At 41.6% G+C, this 27,398-nt stretch overlaps 1 protein-coding gene across 2 annotated transcripts in view; it reads right to left on the bottom strand.

The window, feature by feature from the left end:
* Positions 1 to 8,309: 8,309 nt before the first annotated feature.
* The window catches only part of ATP2A2 (ATPase sarcoplasmic/endoplasmic reticulum Ca2+ transporting 2), a 52,848-nt gene continuing 33,759 nt past the window's right edge, over positions 8,310 to 27,398 (bottom strand). Inside the window, exons 8-21 of one of the 2 annotated variants that reach the window (XR_003617930.2) lie at positions 25,368 to 25,832; positions 21,016 to 21,104; positions 20,390 to 20,492; positions 19,459 to 19,590; positions 18,207 to 18,329; positions 17,887 to 18,105; positions 16,716 to 17,051; positions 16,251 to 16,471; positions 15,530 to 15,732; positions 14,093 to 14,178; positions 13,703 to 13,836; positions 13,064 to 13,181; positions 11,428 to 12,982; positions 8,310 to 9,120 (exon numbers count right to left, since the gene is read on the bottom strand). Coding sequence is in view for 1 of the 2 variants with exons in the window: in XM_054712425.1 (XP_054568400.1) it covers positions 9,107 to 9,120; positions 12,862 to 12,982; positions 13,064 to 13,181; positions 13,703 to 13,836; positions 14,093 to 14,178; positions 15,530 to 15,732; positions 16,251 to 16,471; positions 16,716 to 17,051; positions 17,887 to 18,105; positions 18,207 to 18,329; positions 19,459 to 19,590; positions 20,390 to 20,492; positions 21,016 to 21,104; positions 25,368 to 25,832 (2,364 nt within the window). In the remaining variant the exon portion in view is untranslated. The remainder of the gene's footprint in view (positions 9,121 to 11,427; positions 12,983 to 13,063; positions 13,182 to 13,702; positions 13,837 to 14,092; positions 14,179 to 15,529; positions 15,733 to 16,250; positions 16,472 to 16,715; positions 17,052 to 17,886; positions 18,106 to 18,206; positions 18,330 to 19,458; positions 19,591 to 20,389; positions 20,493 to 21,015; positions 21,105 to 25,367; positions 25,833 to 27,398) is intronic. The other variant, XM_054712425.1, reaches the window with a different exon arrangement.

Below are 27,398 nucleotides of genomic sequence, written 5' to 3' on the forward strand. Positions count from 1 at the left end.
CCCAATGAATCTGGATTCCCAAATTCTCGCCTAGAACTGGAGTTCAGCGCAGTGGGGAGCTTCTGTTTCCCACCCGCTAGAGAAAGCCAGGGGCACACTCAGCAGTCAGTCCTCTCTTCGCGCACTCGCGTGGGCGCCCCCTGACCTCTGCCTCCCGCGGCTCCCCTGAGTTTCCGCCTGACAGTCCAGATTCCCCCTGTATAAGCCTGGGTCTCGCTCAGAACTGGGGTTCAGCGCATTCGGGAGCTTTTGTCTCCTTCCCCTAGAGAAAGCCAGCTAGGCACTCAGCTGCCCACACGCATGTCTCCGTACCTCAGCCTTTTGCAGCTCCTCTGATTCTCCGTGTGCTTTCCTCTTTCCTTCTAGTTGTAGAATTTCCACTCAGCCAGCTTTCCTGTGGTTCTGGATGATGTTCGTTTTGTCTTTTAGTTGTAGTTTTGAAATTGTTGTGCGAGGCAGCAGTTTAGGTGTTTACCTATGCCGCCATCTTGGTTTCTTTTCATTGATGAACTTTTAAGTTGTTTCTAATTTTTTGTTTCAAATGCTGCTGCTTTATATACTTTTGTATGCTTAAGCACACATTTTTGTAGGGTTATACTCAGAGGAGAAATTAATGGGTGTAGGGTTTGTGTGTGCTCAATTTTACCAGATGTAAGAAGTTGTACAAATTTGTATATATGTCTGAAGTTCTTTTTTTTTAAAAAACATATTTTATTGATTTTTTACAGAGAGGAAAGGAGAGGGATAGAGAGCTAGAAACATCGATGAGAGAGAATCATCGAACAGCTGCCTCCTGCACACCCCCTACCAGGGATGTGCCCACAGCCAATGTACATGCCCTTGACCGGAATCGAACCTGGGACCTTTTAGTCCGCAGACCGATGCTCTATCCATTGAGCCAAACCGGTTTCGGCTATGTCTGAAGTTCTTTGTTCCACTTCTTCACCAGCATCTGATATTATGAAATCTTAACTTTCTCCAGCACAGTGGGTGTGAGATAACATAGTGATTTCAATTTACATTTATCTGTTTTATAACAAGATTGAACATCATTTCATATGTTTAAGAACTATTTGTGCTTTCTTTTCTGTGAAATTCCTTTTTCTTGCCCAACTTTTTTTGTTGAGTTATTATTTACAGTTCTTTATAATCTCTAGATATAATTCAGAATATGAGTTGCAAATATCTTCTTCCAGTTTGTGGCTTGCTTTTTCATCCTCATATTTTTTAAACAGATGCTTTCATTTTAATGTAGTTGAATTTATCAATCTTTTTCTTTATGGTTATGCTTTCTAATTCTTATAAAATCCTTATCTCAAGTTAAACATATTCTTCCAATATGTGCAACATGAGTTAGGGATCCAATGTTATTGATTTTTGAAATTTTACATTTAAATATGCATAACTGCCGGTTATCGAAAAATTACTTGCTTTCCCATTGAGCTGTGATGCCAGCTGGGAGTCCCAGATGAGCGCTTGTTTCTGAGCTCTTTCTTTCCTACAAACGGTCAGTGTCTCTATCCCATACCCACTGTCTACATTATTACAGCTTTATGAAAATTATTATTATTACTATTATTATTATTTTAAAAAATATATTTTATTGATTTTTTACAGAGAGGAAAGGAGAGGGACAGAGAGCCAGAAACATCGATGAGAGAGAAACATCGACCAGCTGCCTCCTGCCCACCCCCCACCGGGGATGTGCCCGCAACCAAGGTACATGCCCTTGACCGGAATCGAACCCGGGACCCTTCAGTCCGCAGACCGACGCTCTATCCACTGAGCCAAACCGGTCTTGGCAGCTTTATGAAAATTATTGATAATTGGGAGAGCAAGACCCTGTGACTTTATTTCAACAGTGTTTTGGCTATTCTTAGCTCTTTGTACTTCCATAAAATTGTTACTTTCAGATGGTCTAATACATTTCTTGATTAGATTAACAATTTACAAAAGGGCATATGGTGAAATTCCCCCATCCTGCCTACCTTCCCCCAGTTCCCTCCTCAGAAGCAATCATACTTAACTAGTTTCTTGTGCATTGTTCCAGAGATAACCTGAAATTGCATAGGTTTGTGTGTATATTACCACACCCCTTTTTGTAGTTGCACAGTTCGTCAGCAGAGTTTATGTAAAATGTAAACTCTGGCCCTGACTGGTTTGGCTCAGTGGATAGAGTGTCAGACTGTGGACTGAAAGGTCCCAGGTTCGATTCCAGTCATGGGCATGTTGTTCATAATTTTTATCTTTACCTTTTTCTTCTTCTTCCTCTTCTTAAAGAATACCTTTCAGAACCGGTTTGGCTCAGTGGACAGAGCGTTGGCCTGCGGACTCAAGGGTCCCAGGTTCGATTCCGGTCAAGGGCATGTACCTTGGTTGCGGGCACATCCCCAGTAGGGGGTGTGCAGGAGGCAGCTGATTGATGTTTCTCTCTCATCAATGTTTCTAACTCTATCCCTCTCCCTTCCTCTCTGTAAAAAAAAAAAAAATCAATAAAATATATTTAAAAATATGTAAACTCTGTTTTCAATGAAATCTGTTTCTTAACAGATTCTGATTTATTAAAATCCAGAAGATATGTTAAACTTTGTACATTTTTAGTCCTGAGTCAGGCATTTTAGTTTCCAAAATACAAAATATTTATTTATTTATAATCCTCACCTGAGGATATGTTTTTATTTATTTATTTAAGAGAAAGAGCGATATGAGAGAGAAACATTGACTGGTGGCCTCCCCTACATGCCCTGACTGGGGATTGAACCCTAAATCTAATTATTGCCATGACCTGGAACCAAACCCGTCATCTTTCAATATACAGGATGACACTCCAACCAACTGAGCCACTCAACCAGGGCACAAAATACATTTTATAACTTTAATTTTGATGGAAAAGCAACCAATCTCAACATCTCGACACTTCCTGGCTGTCTGCTGTACCTGTTCGTGTCTCTTCCTTCCTGCAGCGGGGAGTCACGTGAGAAGCACAGACTGCTTTTCTAAAGGAGAACATCTGGGTCCCATTGAGTCAGGAATAACAGTTACTACATTCTTACAATGTACTTTCTTACAATGTTGTTATAGGTTATAGCATTTGAGGTTGGCTCTGTCATCTTCTAGTGTTCTATTTGTTCCTTTAGCTTTCTTTCATTTTTTTTCCTTCTCTAGATTTGTTGGTCTTGCCTCTGATTACATACTGACCAGTGTGTCTGCATCTGAAGCTAGCCAGGATCTATCTCCCGCTCTTCCGATCACTTAGATTGTTTACCTCCAGACCCTTCCAGAATTTCCCTTCCCTTTAAATACTGTATATTTTCTCCAGGTTTGCAATTCTAGATTGCCAGTAATTTCTTACAGCAATGTAGCTGTCATTATGCTGTTTTCTGGTCTCCACCGGTTGTTGTGAAGTCAGCAGTGACCTATCACTCTTTAAAAGTAATGCCTTTTTGCCCTAGCTGATTTGGCTCAGTGGTTACAGCATCATCCCGTGGACTAAAGGGTTGTGGTTCAGTTTCGGTCAAGGGCACGTACCTCAGTTGCAGGATCAATCCTGGCCCTAGTCAGGGTACCCTGTGCGGGAAGAAACCAATCAATGTGTCTCTCTTACAATGATGTTTCTCTCTCTCTGTCTCTCCCCCTCCCTTCCACTCTCTCTGAAGATCAATGGAAAAAATATCCTTGGGTGAGGATTTAAAAAAAAGTAGTGCCTTTTTTATTCCCCTCTGCTGCTTTTAAGATTTTTCTTTTTGGTATTGTTTTTCCATAGCTCAGTATACTATGTCTAGGGCTGATTTTTTATAGATTTCCTCTTTGTGATTTGTTGGGATTCTTGCAATTGTGTATTGCTCTCTTATCAGTTTTAGAAAATTCTCAGCCACTATCACTTTGAATAATAGTCTTCTCATTCTCTTGTCTTCTGAAACTATGATAAAATGTATGTTTTGTCAGTTTTCTCAGTCCACTATATTTTTCAGCTTTTCTTTTTGCAAGACCCCCATGGATAAGTGGGGAGGGGGGACTACTATAAGCATGGATGTTTTATGACCTTTCATACTTCCACTATGTGAAGTCTGGGTAGGTCTGTAATGTGAACTTCTGCTGGCTCTCACGCAGGTGCCTTGTTTTCTTGTGTTCCTGGTTAACCTTTATTGCGTGCTGCTTTGAAAAATAAGTGTGTGGATCTCCCAACACACAAAATGAAGGTGCTATCCTCTAGAGGGTTTACATAGGGGTTTCATAGACCACCCCCGGGATAGACTTTGGGCTGCCAGTTCTGTCGCCAGTGTTTACGCTCTCTCCAGGGTGGGCATGTTTTCCTGGTTCTGCTCAGCACCAAGGCAATGCTGCCTACAGGCTTGTGAGTGTTGGGGAAGGGAGGGCAGGTGCACTGCTGGTTTGCTCTTCCCTGCAGTGTTAGTCTTTCAGGATCACAGCTTGATGTCCTGGGAGACTTGCCACTTTTGGTGGGCCCTGGATTTTGATTTTGCCTTTTGTGCTCTGTGAGCTCTCAAAACCTTGCTTATTTTCACAGCTTAGTTTACTAGGAGAAAGTGACCTTGATTCTTTCTCTTGCATTCTCTTAGATTTTGGCCTGGAAATTATGTACCATTTTGTAGTTCTTTGTTACTTCTATGAGGATTTAAAAAATATTTATTCCAGCATTTTAAAATAAACTTTGAACTTCCATATACTCCAGACTTAGTTTTCTCTATTATTAACATTTTACAGCTATATGGTACATTTGTCACATTACTTATACATTATTATGGGTCAATATTTATACATTATTAACTAAGCCCATAGTTTATTCAGATTTAATTTTTGCTTCTTTCTGTTCCAGGATCCCATCCAGTCTAACATCCAGTCACTGTGTCCTTAGGCTCCGCTTGGCTGTGAGTTTCTCAGACTTTCCTTGTTTTTGATGACCTCGGCAGTTTTTAAGGAATGTCAGTCAGGTATTTTGCAGAATGTCTTCTCGGATTTGTCAGATATTTTGCCTTTGATTAAACTGAGGTTATATGCTTTAGGGGAGAGGAAGATCACAGGTAAGAGGCCACTCTTATCACTTCAGACCATGGGGACATGCTCTCAAGATGATCTCACTTGGCTGAGGCAGTGTCTGTCAGGTTTCTCCACTGTGGGTTACTTTCCCCGTCCACACTGTATGTACAGCTCACACTTAAGGAATAGGGAGTTATGTGTCCCTTCTTGAGGGCAGAGTATTTATGTGGAACTCTTCTGTATGGGAAATTTCTAGTCTCATTTATGTACACTATGGACTCGTGGAAATGTACTTTATACTTTGGATTATAGTCCAGTGCCACTTTCTCAGATTGCTCCAACTTTGGCCATTTGGAGCTTTTTCATTTGGCTTCTGAGACTCTTTGACATGACCCCATCACTGATTGTTGTTTTGATTTTTGAGCGCTTCCTTACTTTCTGGCACCAGTGTTCTGCAGGCACGTGCTGCCTGTTTCCTATCCCAGCTCTAGAATCAGCCATTTCTCCAGGGAGGCTTGATTCCTTTCATTGGAGAATGGTGTTAGAAACCTAAAACTACTAGTGTCCTTGCTCTCACCCCTCAGTTGACAGTGCAAGAAAATACATATTTATATACACACTAGAGGCCCGGTGCATGTGGAGCACTCAGGGTGAGGGGTTGGTCCCTCAGCCCAGATTGTGAGAGGGCACAGGCCAGGCTGAGGAACCCCACCGGGCTGGGGAGAGACGAGGGAGGTTGGCCAGCCGGGGAGGGACTACGAGAGGGCTCCAGGGTGTGTCTGGCCCATCTTGCTCAGTCCCAATCAGCAAGCTAACCTATCGGTTGGAGCGTCTGCCCCCTGGTGGTCAGTGCACATCATAGCGAGCAGTTGAGCGGCCTTAGCATATCATTAGCATATTACACTTTGGTTGAACAGACGACCAGATGACCGAACACTTAGCATATTAGGCTTTTATTAGGATAACTAGAAATAGTCCTGTATGGAATCATCTATATCAAGCTAAATATGAGTTCATCCTGGTGTCTCCAACTGTAATTCATTACTGTATGGATCATTCTAGACTTCTCCCCTTGCTTATTTGTAACCTCCCACCAGTGAGAAACCTGGCGCCCACCATCTGCCATCTGTATCACAGTGTTTTCAGTTCTTCTCAGCGAGCATTGCTGGAAACTGTTAACTTTCTCCTTTTTAAAGCGAATGATAGAATATTATATACTGCTCTCCACTTGAGTCTTTTACTGGGCAGACAATATATACTAGACATCGTTCCTTGCCGGTTCACACAGATCTACCTTGTTTTTGAGAACTATATAATATTCAAGTGCTTGATCCGAGGTTATGGATTTTCAAAAATATCATCTTGTCAAATTGCCCTCCAGAGATTGGGCCAATTTATATTCTTACCATCAGCACAAGTACTTGCATTCCTAATGCCAGCTGCAAAGGGGAGAGATCAATATCAAAGTTTGATCTTTGCCAAGCATATGTGAACGGAATATGCTCTTTGTCATGCACAGCAAATCTCTTTTCCTAACTCTGGAGAGCTAGTCTATTCTGGAATTTTTACATTTCTATATGAAATTTTTACATTTTTATATAGTCAGTTTATCAGTCTTTCAGGATTTTGTCCCATGCCTAGAAAAAAAGGCTTTTCTTCTTCCATTTTAAATCTCAGACATACAAACAGGCACAATGTACGAAGCATTACTGAGAGGCGAAGCCCTGACCACCTGCCCTTCTCCCACCTCCCTTCCTCCTGGAACTAACCACTATCCTCTCACCTCCCCTCTAGCTGGTGTCTTTGGAGTTGTTACTAGTCCACTCGGAGCTGAGGAGTTGGCTTAGTTTAGCTGACATTTTTTGTAAGACTTTCCCTTGAAGCTGTGCATTGATTTAGACTCTAGTAAGTGCATGTGTCTTAGCACAGAGGTGCTAAGGCCAGATTAGCTATTACATGGTCCTCTTGTTTTGCATAGTTTGAAGTTGATATACACTGCGCATGGTTTCACTGTGCAGTGCTATTTATCTCTGTTGATACTCCCGTTTCTTCTTTTTCGTTGCTGCAGAGTGTGATTTCGATGTGCCTCAAATGTACCTAACAGCAGCGTATATTAAGAGCATCTGTAAATTTACCCAGTTGTTCTGCAATATGAGGGCCCATTCTCCACACCCTAGGTATTAGAAGATCCAATTTTTTGTTCATTTGATGGGCATAAAATGCTATCTCATTGATTTTAATTTGCCAGTGGGGTTGAACATCATATGTGTAAACCATTCAAGTTTTCTTTTGTTTATATCATTTAGACATTTTTCTTTTGGGGATGTAGTTTCATTTCCAAGTCTTTTGATCCATTTGTAATTGGGGATACAGCTCTCCCCCCCAAGATGACCACTGGCATAATGAATAACCCAATTTTTACCTACTAAGCTTAAATGCCTCCTTTCTACCTGATTAAATTACCTATTGGTATTTTCATGTATCATTAGCATATAAATTATATATCCGTCACATTAAGATGTCAGTTCGCCATTCTCCCCCCAAATTAAACTTTCCTAAGAACCAGATGTTCCTTCCAATGGATCCGATATATGAACGCTGCTTTTTTGTTTACTTCTAGGCATTTTTCCTTGTCTGATGGCCACAACTCTCCAGAACAGTGCTAAGTAGTGGGCAATGGTGAATGGTGAGTAATTCTGGTGTTTCAATACTTCTGACTTATTTTTCATGTTATAAAATGGGAGTTATAATCTGGATGTTAAATTTAAACAAATGGTTATTCCATATCTGTAGAGTTGATAGGGCTTGTATTTATTGGTTTATAGAATCATCCAACTATTCTTGTATCCTGGATTCCTTTTTCTTTTTTAAGTGACAAAAAAATCATCTTAGGAAATTTATAAAATAGAGAAAAGGCCCATGCATATCCACCCCTGGCAGATAAGCACTAAATAACCACCAAATGAATGAATTTCAGGACTTCTTTCAGTCCTATTTCAGTTCTTTTTTCTATATTAACAATAGGAAGGTAGAATCTGAACAGTGTTAGAACCATCTCTCCACTGCTACACAGTCTCCAAGCTGGCAACTTTTAAATCGTTAATTATCTCTGAAAATTCCACTGATGGGAGACGGAGCCAGGGCAGGAATATTTTATAAATCTTATCACATAAGCAGACCTTCTACCACTCTGCTCTCCAACAACTTACCCCCCTTCCTTTTATCTATACGAGGGCAAAACTGCTCAGGGCTGCAGGCCCTCAATGCACATCACCCAGCCCTCTCATAGGAGAACAATCAACACCACACTGTGAACTTGTAGAATAGATTTATTTACCTGAAACCATGTCTGTGCAATGCTTGTTATCAGCACAGAAATAAACTGATCTCTATTTACAGTCTAAAGTCAAACATGCGTTGTGATAAATTGACATTTAGCATTTTATTAAGATAAATGCATCACAATATTTGTATTGCACCAACATCTGTCTACTGCTTCTGATTTCATTAAATAAGTTACACTTAATACAGCGCAAAATAGCTGTTTGCACACTCAAAATGTAACAAGTTATGAACTGGAGGCCTACATTTTAACCATTCAACACCTGTAGTGTTCTCAATAAATTTATAAATAAGCAAAACTGTACAGGGCCAATTAAAAAGTAGCATGTATCAATGACACTGTAGAGAAATCTGGCTACTTACAACTGAAGGCATGCATTACAACTGAATATTGTACATTTATATAAGCTATGACATTTTGGACAGAGAAGCATGGAGACTTGGCTGATGGTGTCTAAGTTCTTGGATAAGGTTTCAGAACCTCATTCTTCTTGCAGCAAAGAAACCAAAATTCTCTGGATAGGCTTTCAGATTCATTAAACTAAGTTGTACATTTGTAATTATTACTTTGATTTAAAAGCTAAAAATCTCATTGGTAATACACATTTCCTCCACATAACACACAATGAGTTGGGGGCTTTTTTCCTACTTTTCTCCCCCCGTCCCCCAACTTCAATCATGCAGAGGGCTGGTAGATGTGTTGCTAAAAACGCACATGCACGCAACCGAACACCCTTACATTTCTGCAAAATGGCTTAGGAAGCGGTTACTCCAGTATTGCTGAAAAGGAAAGAAAGAGGAAATCAGCTTTATGAAACATGGGGAGGAAATGTTAGAGTAACTACTTAAGACTAAGATTAATAGTGGTAGTTGAGAGAGAATATTCAGCTTGATCTTTTTAAGATTTTAAGACCAGTGTTTCTGATAACTGTCCCCGAGTCACTGCCCACACAGGGTAGCATCTGAAAACAATGGCTTGGCAACATAGATCCCTGGTGTCATCTGCCTACAGAGCAAAGCTCCCTGGCTGACAGGAGAATCCCACCAGGCAGGCGCTTAATCGCTTCAGGTGTAACAGGGCAAGAGAAGGAACAGTTTTCAGTTAGCAGTGCAGGGACATGAAGCAGACAGAAGTGAGCAGTGTGGCAATCAGCGCCAAGCCTCTAGCTTCCTCCTCCCCATCTTTCCCCAGGGGCAGGCCCAGCCATGCCTGGTCTCAGGACAAAATCCTGTACCTCAGCTGCTTATCACCATTCCCTTTCAAGAAAGAGGCCTGGTGGCTCTGACATAATTTGGTGGTTAAATTTAAAAGGCAATGGCCAACTTAGCTCAGTAGATGCAGCAGGCTCTGGGCTGTGGGTAGGTGCTTGGCAGACACTGAGCTATCGCTTGTGGCCTCATACTGCTGAGGGATGCCTACCACACAGACATCAGGGGGCGCCGAGGCCCCAGCTTGAGGGTAATGTAATAGCAGCTGCTTGTGAGGGAGGCTGGCAGTTGCCTTGCTTGTCTTTGAGCTCACACTCTCCTGATAGACTGTGAACATATTATCTGTATTTTAAATGCAGAACAAGCTGCTGGAGTAGTGCCCCAGGAATGGGATGGATGTGTGAGATTGTCATCTTCTGGACAAAGCTGTATCTGAAAGGCCAGGTGAGCATGGAGTGGCAGAAAGCAGAACACTCTAATGGGATGGGTCCATAGGGAAAGTGTTTCAGGCAGGAACTGCCTGGCAACACCTTCATGGTGGGTCTGAGGAGGATGCTGCCCCATCCAATTACTGATGGCGGCAAAAGCAGTGTCTTCCTGTTCGGTGAGGAGGGGACTGGGTGGTTGCCACTCACTGCAAGATGGGAGACCTGAGGCCATGGATGTGCCCACAGCAACGCAATTGCTGAGGAGGCCTGATTTGGAGCAGACACAGGGACTCAGCTGTCTGGGTTGAAGGAAGTGGGTACCCAAACCACCTCCGTGGGTGGGATGGGCCTGAAGCTGAGAAACCACCAGGCAACACCAGCCCAGGGCCATCTGGGGCTGTGCGTGTCTCCTACAGCAGCCCACAGCACTCAACTTACTTTGTAACGGCCACTAAATCAAGGAACTGAGTCAGTGAAAGTTGACTGGTTGGTTTGGTTTCCATTGAATAACACACCACCCAACAAGCTCAGACATCCTGTTTTGGTTTGTAGCCAAGACACACTCCTGGCATTTGATCCCACTTGGCCCTTTTCTTTTTACCAGTCATGATGCTAAAATGGGCAAAACTACTACCCCCCCCCCCCTACATTATTTGCCAAGCAAACCAACCTCCCTTCTCTGCATTCAGCCTCCACATCCACCTCCTCACACACAGACCTGGATCTGGCAGCAGCACATCCTCGTCCTGCCTGATACCTGTTAACTTTTCCCCCAAACGGCCAGCACTTACATCTTCTGGTCCAGCAACCAGGGCCAAACACCTTCCCAAGAACACTCAGGGCCTCACAGGGAGGAAGCAGCCAACCCACTGAACACAAGGTGCTTCCTAGGCCTCCTTCACCCGGGCTAACAAGGCTGGTTGGCTGCTGGCCAAGCAGAGCCCTGCCCTACTAACAACTGTGCTTGAATGTGCCCTGCAGAGAGAAGACAAGTCTCAGCTGCCAAGGATGTGACCCAGAAGAGGAAGGAAAGTGGTCTATTTAAGAGGAACCTACGGATACGTGAGTTCACTGATTCAGTTACTTGCTTTTACTAGCTTTTTGCTTTTTAATGAACCAAGGTTCTGGGATGAGTCCTTGCAGCTAACAATCACAATTTTTTGTGAACCTTATCTCAGCACTAGCAAAGGCACAGCTCCCTCACAAAGCCTCAGTCTCACCAAATCAGAATGGGTTTCTCTTCCTCCAGGCCCTCCCCAACGAACATCTGGCTATGCCACTATCTGAGGCAGCTGGCACAGGTAGCACACATATGCCCCCTGCTCTCAGGGACAGCCACAGAGCACAGCAATGCCTGACACATGGGGCTTACTCACTAGTGTCACACAGCTAGCTCAATTGGTAGCAGTCACCTTCAGGTTAAAGCATCTAAATTCCAGGGAATACTCACGTTAGTTGATGGATGTTGGAAGGCATTGGAGGAAAACACCACAGTTAGGACTGTTAATGACTTATACACTGTTGGTAAGACTGATCTGGAACATGCATCATAGTACGGTGGTGGTGGTTAGTGCCACATTCAAATAAAAATAGTTCTATACAATATGTTCATTTGGTCATGTGCTATTTACAGATTTTACAAAACACATACACGCACATATACATACACACATTTGCCCTTATGTTCTCTACACCAGGCCAGCAGAAACTTGCATAAAATGTGTCACGGATGACAGTGCCTATACATTAAAAAATAAAATTCTTACAACTACCTATGCAGCAGAACAGGATCCTTCTTCCCTGTGAGTACAGTAAAACTAAAGGTCTGAGCTAAGAACTTAAGAGAAAGTTGATAGATAGTTCAAGCTAGGCCACTTAGGAGTTAAAAACAAGGCAGTTATTTTTCTGTCCATTTAAAATGTTTTATTTTTTAAACTAGATTGTGAAGTGCCACTGAAATAGGCAATGTTGGCAAAACAATGTCTGTTACAATAAAATACACTAGACATTTAAATAAATAACCTTAAAAACTATCTGAGGGGACATGAACCCAATCGAATCTGGAACAATGTTTTCTGCACAAGCGAGAACAGGCATACCTCTTGTTAAGACTGATGTAAACAGAACCATCGAAATCCTACAGGAGAAGCAGCCGAGCAGTGTGGGACCAGGGCCAAGAGTGGGGAGGGGTGGAGGTGAACCAAGAGGGGTGAGGGAGTGGCAAACCAAAAAATACTGACTGAGGTAGCAGTACTCTGCCCAGTGCAGAAAAATTGGCTTATGAATAAAAATTAGACTGTGATCTCAGATTAAATCCAGATGATCATGCAAAAGACACAATACATGCTATATCATTTTAGAAAAACACCACACACATTCATTTCCTAAAATCTGCTGCCAATTAATTTGCTGACAATGTCTGCTGGCTCAACATTTTTTTTTTATACAAGGATGAGTATTAAACAGAACACTGTACATGCTTTGTCATCTACAAAAAAATATTTGCATAAAATAGTGTTAGTTCTCTGTACATGTCAATGGACACTTTAATTATGTGTATAAAAAAGGAAAATCTTGCCCCACTGGAGTCAGAAAAAGCAAAACAAAATCTAGAGTATGAAACCTCCTTCACCAGCCAATATGTTCATGTGAAAATTCAGCAGAAATAGACAGTTGCTTTAAACAATAAAAAAAATTGATTAAGTTAAAACATCTTCTTTATGTAAAACTGTCAGTCAAGACCAGAACATATCACTAAAGTTAGTGTCTGTGCTATACACCCAGATCACCAGGGGCATTGCGAACAGCACAAATGGCCAGGAAATCCCATCGGTGCATGCCGAGAACGAGCAGGATTTGGTGGCAGGCTGCACACACTCTTTACCAGGTTCCAGGTAGTTGCGGGCCACAAACTTAAGTGTCTCATCCATTAAAATCACAGGCAAGGACATTTTCAGCACCATGAGCCACTGGGTCAGATTCAGCGGTGTGATCTGGAAGATAAGCTGAAACACAGAAGCCTTGTCAAGCCCCCAGCCTTGCTGAAGAGGCAGCCAGTCCCCAGCCTGGGTCCCACCACTACTTACTGGCAAGGGTTCCACATAGAGGATTAGGAAGTGGAGCGACATGGACAGGCAGATGGAGCCCACGAGCCAGATGTTCTCCCAAGGGGGCATCCTCAGCAGGGACTGGTTTTCAGACAAGCTAAACAAGGAGAGAGGTAAATAGGCCCGTGTCACAGTGACAGATTATTCAGAAATACGCTTCAATAAGCAGCGGCTAATTTGGCCAAGTTTCTACTGTAACAAAGTTAAAGAATGTCCAGATGTAGAACAAACTTCCAATTTTAAATCTAGGCTTTGGTCTCAAAGCTGCTCAATTGCCCTCAACACTTAGGCTATTTCTGAAACCTCCATTTTTGTCACTGGCTTAATTGGATGATACCTTTCGTTGCAATGCTAAAGGGAAAAAGCTCCTTCCTTCCCTGTGGACACTGGCATACAGGCGTCCTCCCCTGTCTCTTAAGGAACACACGGCTAAGCACTCCCACTACTTCCTGGAGATGACGGCTCTTACACTTTTGGAAGCAGGTGCTGCTTGTTCTCCTTTCTTTTTGGGAAGGAAGAGCTTTCCTGTGATCCTCAATCAACGATGACACACACACACAATCACACAGCGCCCTGCTGTCAGAGCTTTCGCCCAGCTTGCCAAGAGGATTCACTGACCTGTTGAGGGCGTTACACATCTCTATGGTTACTAGAACAGAGAGGGCCATTGTCATTGGGTACGGGGATTCAAAGATTGCACAATCCACACCTTCAAAGTCCGGGTTGTCCTCTTTACACTGTAGGAAATGACTCTGCAACAAAAGCCCAATGGTCAGCCAAGTACAATTCCTAAGTCCACGCACCAATTCCATAAGTCCACAACACAGACCCACATAAGACCTCGACTCCATTTTCCAGAAAAGCCAGGTCCTTCAGAATAATCTTTTGATGCAACTGCAGATTGAGCCCTAACATTATCTGACAGGCACCCAAACCACAGAGAGCTTAACATTGTTTGGCCTTACAACACTCTGCACCTAAGGCACAGAAAGGAAGATGGCTACATACCAGCTGGTAGAAGGACACTCTTGGACCACCGTCAGCAGCAACGAACCACCATGCAGCAGCACCCACAGTAGCAGCGCCAACATAACCTGGGAACAAACATCAAGACAATGACACACGGGTTTGCAGCCTGCAGCATTCACTGTAGCTGCTCCCTTGTGAGCCATTCACCAGGACAGATGAAAAGACAAGGTATGTCAACAATAGCTGAAACGCCTGTGCAAAAGCAGCTGGACCGAGGCTTCTGCAAGGAGAGGGGTCTGTGGTACAGAGAACCAGGCAGCCAGTCTGTGAGGAATTGGTTCTACTGGTTTGGTAGTAGGACCTTTACCATAGTCATGCCCTTCTCTAGTCCACAGCCAATACACAGAAAGGCTGCAGTGTGGTAGGACCAGATCACACCATCCACGACTTTTAGGCAAACTGATACTATCGTTGTACACTAATGTATACTAATTTGCTCCATCAAAACCCTGACAGGACTGTTATGTGGAAAGGCTGTTAGAGCACTTAGTGCAGAATACTGAGCAACAGGGCAATACCTGAAGGCGATTATGGGAACCACATCCCCATTACTTTTTAATTCAGCAAGTTCGTTACACAGAAGCAACAAAGGGTAGTGGAGAACACAGGGCCTTGAGAGTAAGAGAATGTTCCATTGTGGTAGCATCCACCAAAAGATACAAGTGCACCCACCTTCTTACCCACCTATGACACCAGTGCAGCAGGCAGCTGGTGCCCAGAGATAAGGCAGCTAGCTATATATACATGTACTGATGCGGGGATTACCCAGCATAGGAAGAAATACAAAAGGACAAAGCTCAGCATACAAGGGCTGGGCAGCGTGCCATCACTTAAGAAAATAAAGACAAAATCTGTTTGCTAGAGCTCCTCTGGAAGGGCACCTGAGAAGCTGTTACCATTGGAGGGGAAATGACTGGCCAAGAGATTGCCCACTTTATGCCAGGGTGTGCTTTTTGAATTTTAAGTCACCTTTCTATGGAACCCTCAGGAAGTTATTTAACCTCTTTGGGACTCCCTTTCCTAACCTATGAAATGGGGAAGAGAACCAGCACCTGGCTCAGGAGGATGAAGTCTACATAGGTGACATCTGGAGAAGAGTCTGACCTGTGGCCGAGCTCCATGAATTTACCAACCACTGCTGATGAGCACACAGGTTGGTCCCTTTTCTCGATGAGGGAAAAGGGTCTTCATTCTTATTATCGTAGTGATGTAAGGCCTGAGTCGTCCCTGTATCCCTTTGTCCATAGGTTAAATCTGAAAACCTCACTCACAAAGATCTAAGGCAGGATAAAGATGCTAAAACAGGGACTAAATTTACTGTAAATTGAGTAGCAAAATGTGCTTTTAAGGGATGAATTTACAAAATTTTGGCTCACATACATTTTGTTTATAAATTAACAATATAAAACTACTCACAGCCAATAGCCAGGTAACGGAAAAAGAGCCACCCACTGATCAGTGGTTCCTTTGGGTTCCGGGGTGGTTTATTCATGATGTCCAGATCAGGAGGGTTGAACCCCAATGCAGTGGCAGGCAGGCCATCTGTCACCAGATTGACCCAGAGGAGCTGGACAGGAATCAAAGCCTCAGGAAATCCAAGGGCTGCTGTCAGGAAAATACTGTTTCCACCCAAGGAAAAAAAGAGAAAGATCCCAAATTACTTTTGGTCACTACTCAAATAGCATCACCTTGCCCTACTCCTCCATAACAGTTAATGGACAGCAACAATGGATACTTGAAATAACTTCCTTCATCTTGACAGGACCTCCCTCCCACCACATGCTCAGAGACCAAAGCTGCTGCCATAGGAAGAACAAATCTGGAAAATTGGCTACAATCTACACTAATAGAAGAGAAACATGCAAATTAACCACCACTCTGCTATGCCCACCAGCCAGAGTATGCAAATTAACCCACCAAAGATGGTGGTTGAAGACAGTGTACAAGAGGGAGGGAAAGCGGGGCGAGGGCGGCAGCAGCAGTGGGAGAGAAAGCGCAGGGAGGCGGTGGGTTAGCGGGCTTCGCTCCCTTCTCTGCTTTGCTCAGGCCACAGGAAGCCCTATTTTTGCAGGAATCTTCCTGCAATGGGCCTCTAGTTTTAGATAAAGGAACACAAGTGACTTGTCTATGGACCTACCAGACAACTTCCCCCACGTTCGATGAGATGAGGTAGCGGATGAACTGCTTCATGTTGTTGTAAATTGCCCGCCCCTCCTCCACAGCTGCTACGATGGTGGAGAAGTTGTCATCGGCCAGGATCATCTCGGAGGCAGTTTTAGCCACTGCGGTGCCAGAACCCATGGCAATGCCGATCTCTGCTTTCTTCAGAGCAGGAGCATCATTCACACCATCTCCAGTCTGAAAGGGAATCCGATGTCACTAAGGACTTCCCTCGTGACTGAAGACACTGATTCAGAAGGTACTGTTAGGTCGTAAACTATTCTAGAATCTTCCCTGCATGCAACACATAGCACGCCAACTACTAGTCAACAGAATCCTAGAGAAACAGCCCAGATCATGACAAAAACCAAGAAATTCCAAATCTGGGAATTATTACTAAAAATTTAATAGTCAAAATTTGTACATGTCCAAAGATACTCACCATAGCTGTAATCTCATCAAGAGATTGAAGGAATTCTACGATTTTAGACTTGTGGGAAGGCTCAACTCGAGCGAAACAGCGGGCATTCAAGCAGGCATCTCTCTGTTCTGACAGACTGAGCTCGTCAAACTCCCGACCTGTAAAAGCCTTTAACGTCACGTCCTCGTCCTGCGTAAAGATGCCAATGCGACGACAGATGGCCACAGCGGTGCCCTTGTTGTCCCCCGTGATCATGATGACCCGGATGCCTGCCTGCCGGCACAGCTTCACAGAAGAGGCCACTTCAAGTCTCGGAGGGTCCAGCATGCCCACACAGCCAACAAAAGTCAAATTGGTCTGCACAAAAGAATCACCTTATCTTGAAACAGGAAGATCTGTTTTTTTCCCTAGTGAGAAACAGGACTACTTATACATTATGAGCAAAGGTTTCTTTAGCATTTTTCTTTTGCTAAAGCCTGTACCTTCGATTCTTATCTAAGATTAATATTCACACTTCACAGATATAAATCCAATGAAGAATAGTATTAATCACAATTAATAGGAAACAAATACATTGCTACATTCTTATCAAATCATTCCTCAACTTTCATGACGACAGTATTCTGAAATGAGGGGAAAAAAACATTCTGAGGAATAAGCATTGCGATAGCGGCCATTTTATAGTGCCCCATAGTACCAAAGCTTGTTCCTTTCATTCAATGCACCAGGAAGTCACATTACTGATACAAGAGAATTCTGCTATGAGCAGAAAGTAGGAGACTCTCAACCTGGGTATTTTGACCTTTTGCTAACTAATGAATGTTTTTATTAAAAAGGCATGCTCCCTCCAAGGAGCATGCTCTTGCCATTCCCTTCCCCCTCTCCTTCCCAACAAGTAAAAAAAATTCCCAATTTTTAAAATATCTTAATTTACATGTGAGTTGCAAAATAGGCTTTACAAGTTTGTTATCAAGTCTTGATAATTCTACTTTGTAAGTAAAAGACTTGTATTAAATTGTTAACTATATACGTTTGAAGCAGTGACCTAAATTATAATAGTGATGTATTTGGCCGGCAGAAAAATAACCACACCTCTTTCTTGGCAAGACTCCTTTGACCTTTTACCAAAGGAGTGCTGTTTAAACACAATGAATGTGCAGGGTGTGGGTGAAGAAACTTTTCATTAGCTAACCTCATATTTAATAAAGTTGGCAGAGTCCTCAAGCTTCATTTCTTCTCTTCTCAGTGGGTTGTCATGAGTGGCCAGAGCCAGGCATCGCAGTGTGTCGCTGCCACTACCCCAGTCCCGAATGACGGACATGATCTTCTGCTTAACTCCAGGGGTCATAGGTACTTTTGTACTTCCAACTCGAATGTGGGTGCACCTGTCAATGACACCTTCAGGAGCACCCTGGAAAAACGTTACAGATTTAGGTCAACAATTTTATTTACTGGCTCATCCAGGATCCTAATCATAGCAAGAACATCTCAATTGCAATCTGCTGTACTTGCCTTCACAAACATTTTGCTCATCGACGTCCGGCTTGGCTTGTTTGGTGTACAATAAACCGACATTGATTTTCTATCGCGTGAAAACTCTAGAGTAAATTCTTTTTTCATCAACTGTTTAATGACCTATGAGGAGAACATACATAAAATACTATTGGATGATGATTTCTGTAAAATTTTCACTTGTTCAACAAATGTTCATTAGGCACCCATTATGTGACAGGCACTGGGGACAGATAGAGCAAGGCACAATAACAAAACATGCAGTCCTGCTCTTATTTGTGGTGGTCATTACAGCGAACACACCACTTTTAAGCTCCATAATGCTACTTGCTTCCCTTCATTGAGTAGTAATAAGTCTGGAATCAAACTATTCTAAACCTCAGTCTCTGTGAAGCTGAGGGGATTCAGTCACACCAACCAACCACAGATCTGACAGACAACATGGCTTTGCACCCTCCACCACTGTCACCACACAGATTCTCCTTGGAATGTTAAGCTAGCCTTGCAGTTATGAGTAATTCTGCTTGCACACAACATATTACCATTTTCATATATTACTAGACTTGATTTGAAGATGCAGTGTTGAGACTCTCTATATCTCTATTATTAAATATATTAGTTTGGGCCCTGGCCAGCTAGCTCAGTTGGTTAGAGCATCGTCCTGAAACACCAAAGGTTGTGGGTTCGATCCCCGGTCAGGGCACATACAAGAATCAACCAATGGATGCATAAATAAATGGAACAACAACAAAAAAATGGATATTTTTCTCTCTCCCCCTATTAATTAGTTTGCATCTTCCTTTTTCTTGTCATGTTCAGGTCAGGTTTTGGTATCCCTAGCCTCATCAAATGAGAAGTGTTTCCTTTTACTTTTTCTCAAAGTCAGTATTTCGTAAGTGTCTGACAGAATTCAGCCTGGAGAATTAGGGGCGGTGTGTGTTATTTTGAATTATATTAATTTAACAGATTCAGGATTATTCCATTTTTCTTGTGTCAGTTTTAGACAGTTGTGTTCATTCACAGCACTGTGGGAAAAGGCAGACCTTATGGGCACAGATGGTTGCATGTGGAAATTATCTTTTATTTTCTTCAGATAGTCAGACCATTTTACCCAAAAGTGAATATGGGAAAGAAGACATTGCAAGTTTGAGGAGGTAAGGGAGATAATTACTTGCCTACAATAAGAGAGTAAATGTGTGGTATAAGCGATGGGCAGCATGAACAATATTATATACCAAGTTCTAACACTGACCGAGTTGCAGGCATTCGCTCGTTCTACTTTAGAAAGACCCTTCAATTCAGTATCAAATACATTCATCTTCTCTACCAGGCAAGTGAGAGCAGTCTCTGTAGCTTCTCCAACTTTTTCATACGCACTCTTTGCCTGTTGGTAAAAGACAGAGAAAGTAGAAAAAGGGAAAGTAGTAAACAAGTAATTTGTCTTTAATAGAGGTTTTTCCATAGGACAACCTGTCCTCCACTACATCATTATTCTGTGGGCCACTTTCCTCCTACTCTGGAGCACATGATCCAGATAATTAAAAATATAACTCAAAGCAAAGGTGTGCATCTTATCTTATTCTACTAATTAGGTTTTCCATTTCCCTTAACTATAAGAAGCCACTAGTTACAGTATTAACTCATATAAAGTTTTCAAATAGTATTTGTAATTCCATGTCATTACTTATCTACAGAGTTTATATTCTGTTTCTGATGGCTTGCTTTTTAGAAACCAAAGGATTTAGCTCACTATAATTCAAAAGAAAGGAAGAAAGGTTTTCTGTTAGTTATCAAAACAACCCTCTAAACCTCAGCTTGTCCTCAGGATAGAACACTACCATCTTAAAAAGCGAGATCAACACCCTATTCGTTCAGGAAAACACTTTCTAGCCTGGGTTTTATTAATTTATAGCACCAAACTATTAACAGATGAGAACATCATGTACACTAAAACTCTTGGTTAAGTAACTGCAATGCTCAGTTGCAGGACATATGAAAGGCTCTCAGCTTTCTTTGGCTCAGTCATGCTGACTCTGATAGAGATAGAATCTTGAATGGAAGGGGAAATAAAATCAGGAACCCGTACTTTCAAAAGGGAGGAAGGAAGGCTGGATTTTCATCCACCCACCCCACCCTTGACTAGGAACAGTCAGGTCTAGTTTCTCATTTCTGAGGAGCCTTACCTCATTGTAATCCAAAGCAGAGTCATTACAAAGGGCACAAATTGTTGCCAGTTCTACAAGACCATCATATTGATGACATTTCACTGGTTTATCATCTTTATACCTGTCAAAAGAAAGAACACTCCTAGAGCACAGTGTAGTTATCCCTGTTGACCTTTATTTTCTTAGTTCATGAAATTCCTCTACCACTGGTACTAACAAATAAACAAACCCCACTTAGAAATTTAGGCTTCAAATGGGAGCTCAATAAGATGAAATAAGTAGTTCATTAGCTTATAACTTGTGTTTTCTCTTTCAAAATGTACAAAAATTGCCCTGGCTGGGTAGCTCAGTTGGTTAGAGCATCGTCCCGATATGCCAAGGTTGTGGGTTCAATCCCCAGTCAGGGCAAATACAAGAAGCAACCAATGAATGTGTAAAATCAATGTTTTTTTCCCTCTCTCTCTGAAATAAAAATAACAAAAACTGGGCAAAGATTTTTTTAAGTGTACAAAAAAATTTCTACTCTAATAACTGATGCCATGAGCCATGTTCAGAGAGCTGTCTTAACTTTTCTAGACACTGCAAGTCTATACAAGTACCAAACTGGCATAAAGGATCCTTAAATGATAGGAAGGTTTACTCACACTTCTCCAACAGGTGCATATGTTGATCCACTTATGGTAAATTCATTCAGGGAACAAGTATCACCTTCAACTTTGTCCAGAATGAACATCTATAGAAAGAAAAAAACCAAGTATTTAAAAGGTACAAAAATGCTAGAAAATACACACACATACTCTTTGCTAAGACAAAAAAGCAATTTTAATGAAACATTAACTGAACATCGGAAGTATTGTCCCTTATTCCAACTAGAGACGGTTTAAGATTGCCTCCCTCATCCATCTAACAATCTGAGAAACAGCATCACTGAGGTGCTGAATAAAAAAATAGTAAGCAACAGTGACACCAAAAACACCCCACATGAAACCTGAGTTACAGGGACCATGGGTCAGCTGGGCTCTAGAATACTCAGAATTCCAAATTTTAAACGGCTGGCTGAGAAGGTGTGTATTAGGTAATCCTGCCTTAGAGCTAAGAATAAAAGCTTGCGAAGAAAACACATTTCAGAGTTGCATCAACATTCCCTGAGTAAAGTAAGATAAATTGTTTCTCTGCTCCTTTCCACTTATTTTTGTTGTGGTAATAGTTCATTTTCCATGAAGCTGCATAACTATATGTGTACAGTAAGGAGCCTGCAGAGCTGAATGAACTTACATTACCAAGACAACACAGACAGAAGTATGCTTAGGAAAGAATTCTTAATTGTACAGATTAGTAAGGTGACAAAGGCTAGTTTCTTTTTCCTAAAAATGTTTTACTGATTTTTAGAGACGGGGGAAGGGAGAAGGGGAGAAAAACATCGAACATCAATTGGCTGCCACCTGCATGGCCCCTCACCAGGGATAGAGCCTGAAACCTGGGCATGTGCCAACAGGGAATCGAACCAGCAACCTTTAGGTTCATGGACAATGCCCAACCAACTGAGCCATACCAGCCAGGACCAAAAGCTAGTTTCTTAAAGATGAGGTTTTAAAAATTTGCTTTCTAATTATAATTCAGAAGTGCAGTTTGGAAGACTAAGATTCAGATGTGTTTTCATTGCAGATGGAAACTGTAAAACCTCTAAAAAAAAAAAAAAAAAAAAAAAGGAGGGGTGAGGGGGGACAAAAACATACAATGATACTTCAACTATATCATGCCAAAATATCTCTGAAATATGAACAATAATATGATCAAACCAGTTCCAATAAGGAACTGTAAACTCACTGAAGAGAGAATCATGTCATGCTTTTTATGTATGTATGTTCATCCTCACCTGCGGATATTTTCCCCCATTGATTTTTAGAGGGGAGAGGAGGGAGAGAGGGGAAATTGAACCCATGACCCTTAGGTGTGTGGGCCACTCTAACCATTGAGCAACACAAGCTAGGGCCATGTCACACTTGTACACATTTTTCAGAGCCTCCCAACTCATATTCAGTAAGAAAATAAACTCATCTTGATTTTAAAATGTTTGTTGTTTTTTTTTGCCTCACAAGATTTGCTTGTTATATAGCACATACTTTTAACTTTCAAAAGTATATTAAGAATTAAATCAACCTTGGAACTGAACTAAAACCATGAGTAAAACATACAAATCAAAAGTATATAATTGGAGTTAAACCTGTGAGGACTCCTGATAAAAGGCTGTAGTTCAAAAACATATATCAGCATTCAGCCGAGACCGGTTTGGCTCAGTGGATAGAGCGTTGGCCTTCGGACTGAAAGGTCCCAGGTTCGATTCCGGTCAAGGGCATGTACCTTGGTTGCGGGCACATCCCCAGTAGGGGGTGTGCAGGAGGCAGCTGATCGATGTTTCTCTCTCATCGATGTTTCTAACTCTCTATCCCTCTCTCTTCCTCACTGTAATAAATCAATAAAATATAAAAAAAAAAAAAAAACATATATCAGAGGAAAAGATTCATTTCCAAGGTTACATGCAGCAAGGTCAATTCTTCTTTTTAAACAGATAAACACCTTTAAAAGGCTCTTTCCGAAGATGTTTGACATTTTATAGAATAAGAAACAAAGGACCAGCCTGATTAAAGGATGTGCTCAAGGTTACACAATTATTGAATGGAAGAGAGAGGATCAGGTTTAGCTACCAGTCATTCCTATAAGAAAATCCAACTCACCCCCTCGGTATTAAAAGTTGTGTGACCCTCAGACATGTCACAGCTTCTTGGAGCCTTAGTTTTCTAACCTTTTTTTTTTTTTTTTTAAATACTTTTATTGATTCCAGAGAGGAAGGGAGAGGGAGATAGAAACATCAATGATGAGAATCATTGATTGGCTGCCTCCTGCACACTCCCTACTGGGGATCAAGCCCACAACCTGGGCATGTGCCCTTGACCAGAATTGATTGTCAGTTTGCAGGCCAATGCTCTATCCACTGAGCCAAACTGGCTAGGGCAGTTTGCTAACCTCTTGAGTGGGATTCCCATGATTCAAATCAAGTCTCAAGTGAAAAATACAGTAACTGCACTAAGCAACAGCAAAGCAAGTTGGCAGTTTTGTTATTAAACACTGCCATTTCTTTAATGATACGGTTTATAAAAAGTGAAACTCTGGGTCTATACCAGTCCAAAATATTCTAAGACATTCAGAATTTTGCACGGTAACTAAATCTAAATGCCCTTTGGTATTTTAGATTTTAAGAAAGTAAACCATTTAGTAACTGCATGATGAAAGTATTCCTAAGTCAAGGGTAGTTATGCAATCCACTGCAAGGAACCTTATAGAATACTGATTAGCGCCAGTTTTTTGTGCTGAGGTAGAACAGAACAAAGAGGCAAGCTGTTTTTTTAATAGAAGAAAAAAAAAAACACTTTAAATCAAATCACTTAAGGGAAAATAAAAGCACAAAAAAAATTTATTATGGACTCTTATTTTATACTTAGTTTGAAGTCTGATTTGCTGCCAAAACTTTAAAACCAAAATAATTTTTAAAGGTTACAATTGCACACTGCTTACTTTTATGGATAGAAAGGTCTATTCTGAGGAATCTAAAGCTTTCAGGCTAAGTTTAAAGTTTGCTGGGGGAATACTAAACAGGTGACATGAAATTTCTTTTCTCTCCCCCAAATCATCAGCTTTTAGCCTATTTGTCCAAGCAATTCTGGTTCCAAGGAATGAGAACTTGGGTAGCTCAAACTCGGTATCTACAAGAGGAACCCCAGTCAAACTAGGAAGCTTACTACTTGAGAGACAGAACACCTCAATCTGTTTTAAACACCTGCCCATTCATTCTAAACCTGGGTTTGGACTACAGAAAGAGTCGGGGTATCTGTATCTAAAAATCATCATCAACTTAAATTTGACAAGACAAAGATTCAGAGGGTTTAACTGTATTAAAACAAAAACAATTTCCAATGCTAAAGAAATATTTTTCAAATCCTGGACATACGACCAAGAGGATGACCACGTCCTTCCTTTCAGTGTCACTCAGAGGCGTTACCTAACGGGCCCACTCAAAGATTCCGTGTTGTAGAAAAATTAAGTGTTTCACTAAGCTATTTATTAATAAGGCCTCATGTTATGTAAAGTTGTGGATTTGTGGCCTGTAGAAAATATAACCTAGTAGTTTTATTGCCCCAAAGAATATTAACCAGTTTTTGTAATCTAACATATAGCAATACTAATCTTGAGCACTTCCTCAAATGCTCTTGGTAAACCTTTTGACCATCTTAATGATTCCTTCATTAATTAACTAGCCAGATAGAATCTTTGATGTGTCCACTAAATATTTGTCTGAGTTGTGCACCTTTTGGAAAATTATACTTTCACTTCTACAATATTGTTTACATAAAATTTATGAGAACTGAATTAAAGAATTTAATTCAGCCATATCATTATTATATTTCTTTAGTTCTTATTTTTCTAAGAGCAGGTTTGAACAATTCTTTTTACCCAAGTGGTGGTGAGACAACCTAAGAAAGGAAGGATAAAAGAGAACAAAGTAAGGGAAAGGCAATTATTTACTTTCACGAAGAAAGCATGTCTCATTCAATGTGTAATGGAAATAATTAGGATTTTAAGTAGGTAGGTAACTAGCCACTTTATAGAATGCTCTTCCTTTGAAGCTTATCTGTTAACATACATACACTTAAGAACAGAGGAGCAGGGAAATAAATTCACATTTAGATTGCCTATAGTTATTTCTTCGATACAAGTACATCAGCCATACAGATATCCTTTACTTCATGAAACAGTTTTAGGAATTAAATGATTAATTTCCTCTAAAGTATTAGAAATTACTTTGGGCTCACATAACCCAATCTGTTTAAGGCACATAAAAAGGGATCAAATTATAAGTAAAGATTTGATGGCACAGGGGGCATTTTCTTAGGATGAATAAACAATTAACAGGAAAGGTTCTTAAATTACTCCCACTTACCCTGCAGACTGACATCTGGTTTGTTGTAAGTGTACCAGTCTTGTCTGAGCAGATCACAGAAGTACAGCCAAGGGTTTCCACGGAAGGGAGGCTTCGAACAATGGCGTTTTTCTTTGCCATTCTGCGAGTTCCGAGGGCCAGGCAGGTGGTGATGACAGCAGGCAAACCTTCAGGAATGGCTGCTACAGCCAGGGCCACTGCAATTTTAAAGTAGTAAATAGCACCTCTGATCCAGGAGCCTCCATGAACTGGGTCATTGAAGTGCCCAATGTTTATCATCCAAACTGCGATGCAAATAAGGGAGATGACTTTGGAAAGCTGTTCCCCAAACTCATCTAGTTTTTGCTGGAGGGGTGTTCTCTCCTGTTCCGTTGCCACCATTTCATCCCGGATCTTGCCAATTTCAGTGAAAACTCCAGTTGCCACCACCACTCCCATGGCTTTGCCAGCAGCAATGTTTGTACCCTAGGACAGAAACAGAGGAGAACTGGGTTACAATATTAACAACATTCCCAACTTAAATGCTGACTAGTAAACTCAGATTGGTGTGAATCTTGAGTAGAGAACCAGCCATCCAACTTTGATAATGAGCAGTAACTCACGCAGGCAGTGTGATACATTTCTCCCTGATGCTCATTTCATGTGGTACCTACTCTCCCCAGAGCAGCTCACCCACCTCGATCTCTATTCACAACACTGAGCCTGGCTTGCAGACTAGCTTTGGGATGGAGCAGGGCTCTAACCCCTCTGAGTTCTCAATTATTTCAAACTCTATAGTTCTAAACCCTATGCATTCTCTCCACCTCTGGCTCCAACTCAACCACCCCTACTTTCATCACCAATTATAAGGGCAACCATTACCATGGCTACCTTGACAACTTCCACTCCAGCACTGGCATCCCAAAATCAGTGAACTCAAGTATGAGAGCTGTCTCCACACCCCACTAAATTACTAGTGTTGGAATGATACGGCTCCATTGTTTTCATTGTAACTCGAGAGTACTTCACTTACTTTGGGTGTTTAAGCTCCCACATGAACACACAAAAGCCCACCACTTAAAATAGTATTTCAATCCAAACAAACTATAAATTTCCCAACTTTTTATTTTGGAAAAAAATATATATGTATTTTTCTTTTTAAGAGAGTGGAAGGGCGGCGGGGGAGAGACACAGCAATTGGTTGCTTCCCTCACATCCGGACCAGGGCTGGGGATAGAGCCTACAACCAAGGTACATTGCCCCTAACTGGAATTGAACCCAGGACCCTTCAGTCTGAGGGCCAATGCTCTATCCACTAAGCCCGTGGTCGGCAAACTGCGGTTCGCGAAACACATGCGGCTCTTTGGCCCCTTGAGTGTGGCTCTTCCACAAAATACCACGGCCTGGGCGAGTCTATTTTGAAGAAGTGGCGTTAAGAGAAGTTTAAGTTTAAAAAATTTGACTCTCAAAAGAAATTTCAATCGTTGTACTGTTGATATTTGGCTCTGTTGACTAACGAGTTTGCTGACCACTGCACTAAGCCAACCTGACTAGGGCTATTTTGAAAATATTTCACAGAAAAACTGTAATAGTACAATGAACAGCCATTTGACTTTTCACCCAGACTCACTCATTATTAATGGTTTGCCATATTTGTTTCTCTCTAAACACACACCTTTTTATTGTGAATTCGTACAGATACCATCCACATCATCTTTAAAAACATCCTTTTTATTATGTCTTTTCCAAAGAAATCTTCTTTTCTACTAGGTTTAAAGATAAAGAGTTTAAAGATATCTGACCTGATCTTTTAATTTTAATTCTCAAAAACTTGCCAGTTTAGTACTGGCTGGTGTTGCTTGGTTGGTGAGTGTCATCCCGTGAACCAAAGGGTGGCAGGTTCGATTCCTGGTCTGGCACATAACCAGGTTGTGGGTTCAAACCCTGTTCAGGGCGCATATGGGAAGAAACCAATAGACGTCTCTCTGTCTCTCTCCCTCCCATACTCTCCCTCTAGAATAAATAAAAAATATATCCTCGCCGAAACCGGTT

Source organism: Eptesicus fuscus, chromosome 23 (genome assembly GCF_027574615.1).
Source record: "Eptesicus fuscus isolate TK198812 chromosome 23, DD_ASM_mEF_20220401, whole genome shotgun sequence".
In the NCBI taxonomy this organism is placed as follows: domain Eukaryota; kingdom Metazoa; phylum Chordata; class Mammalia; order Chiroptera; family Vespertilionidae; genus Eptesicus; species Eptesicus fuscus.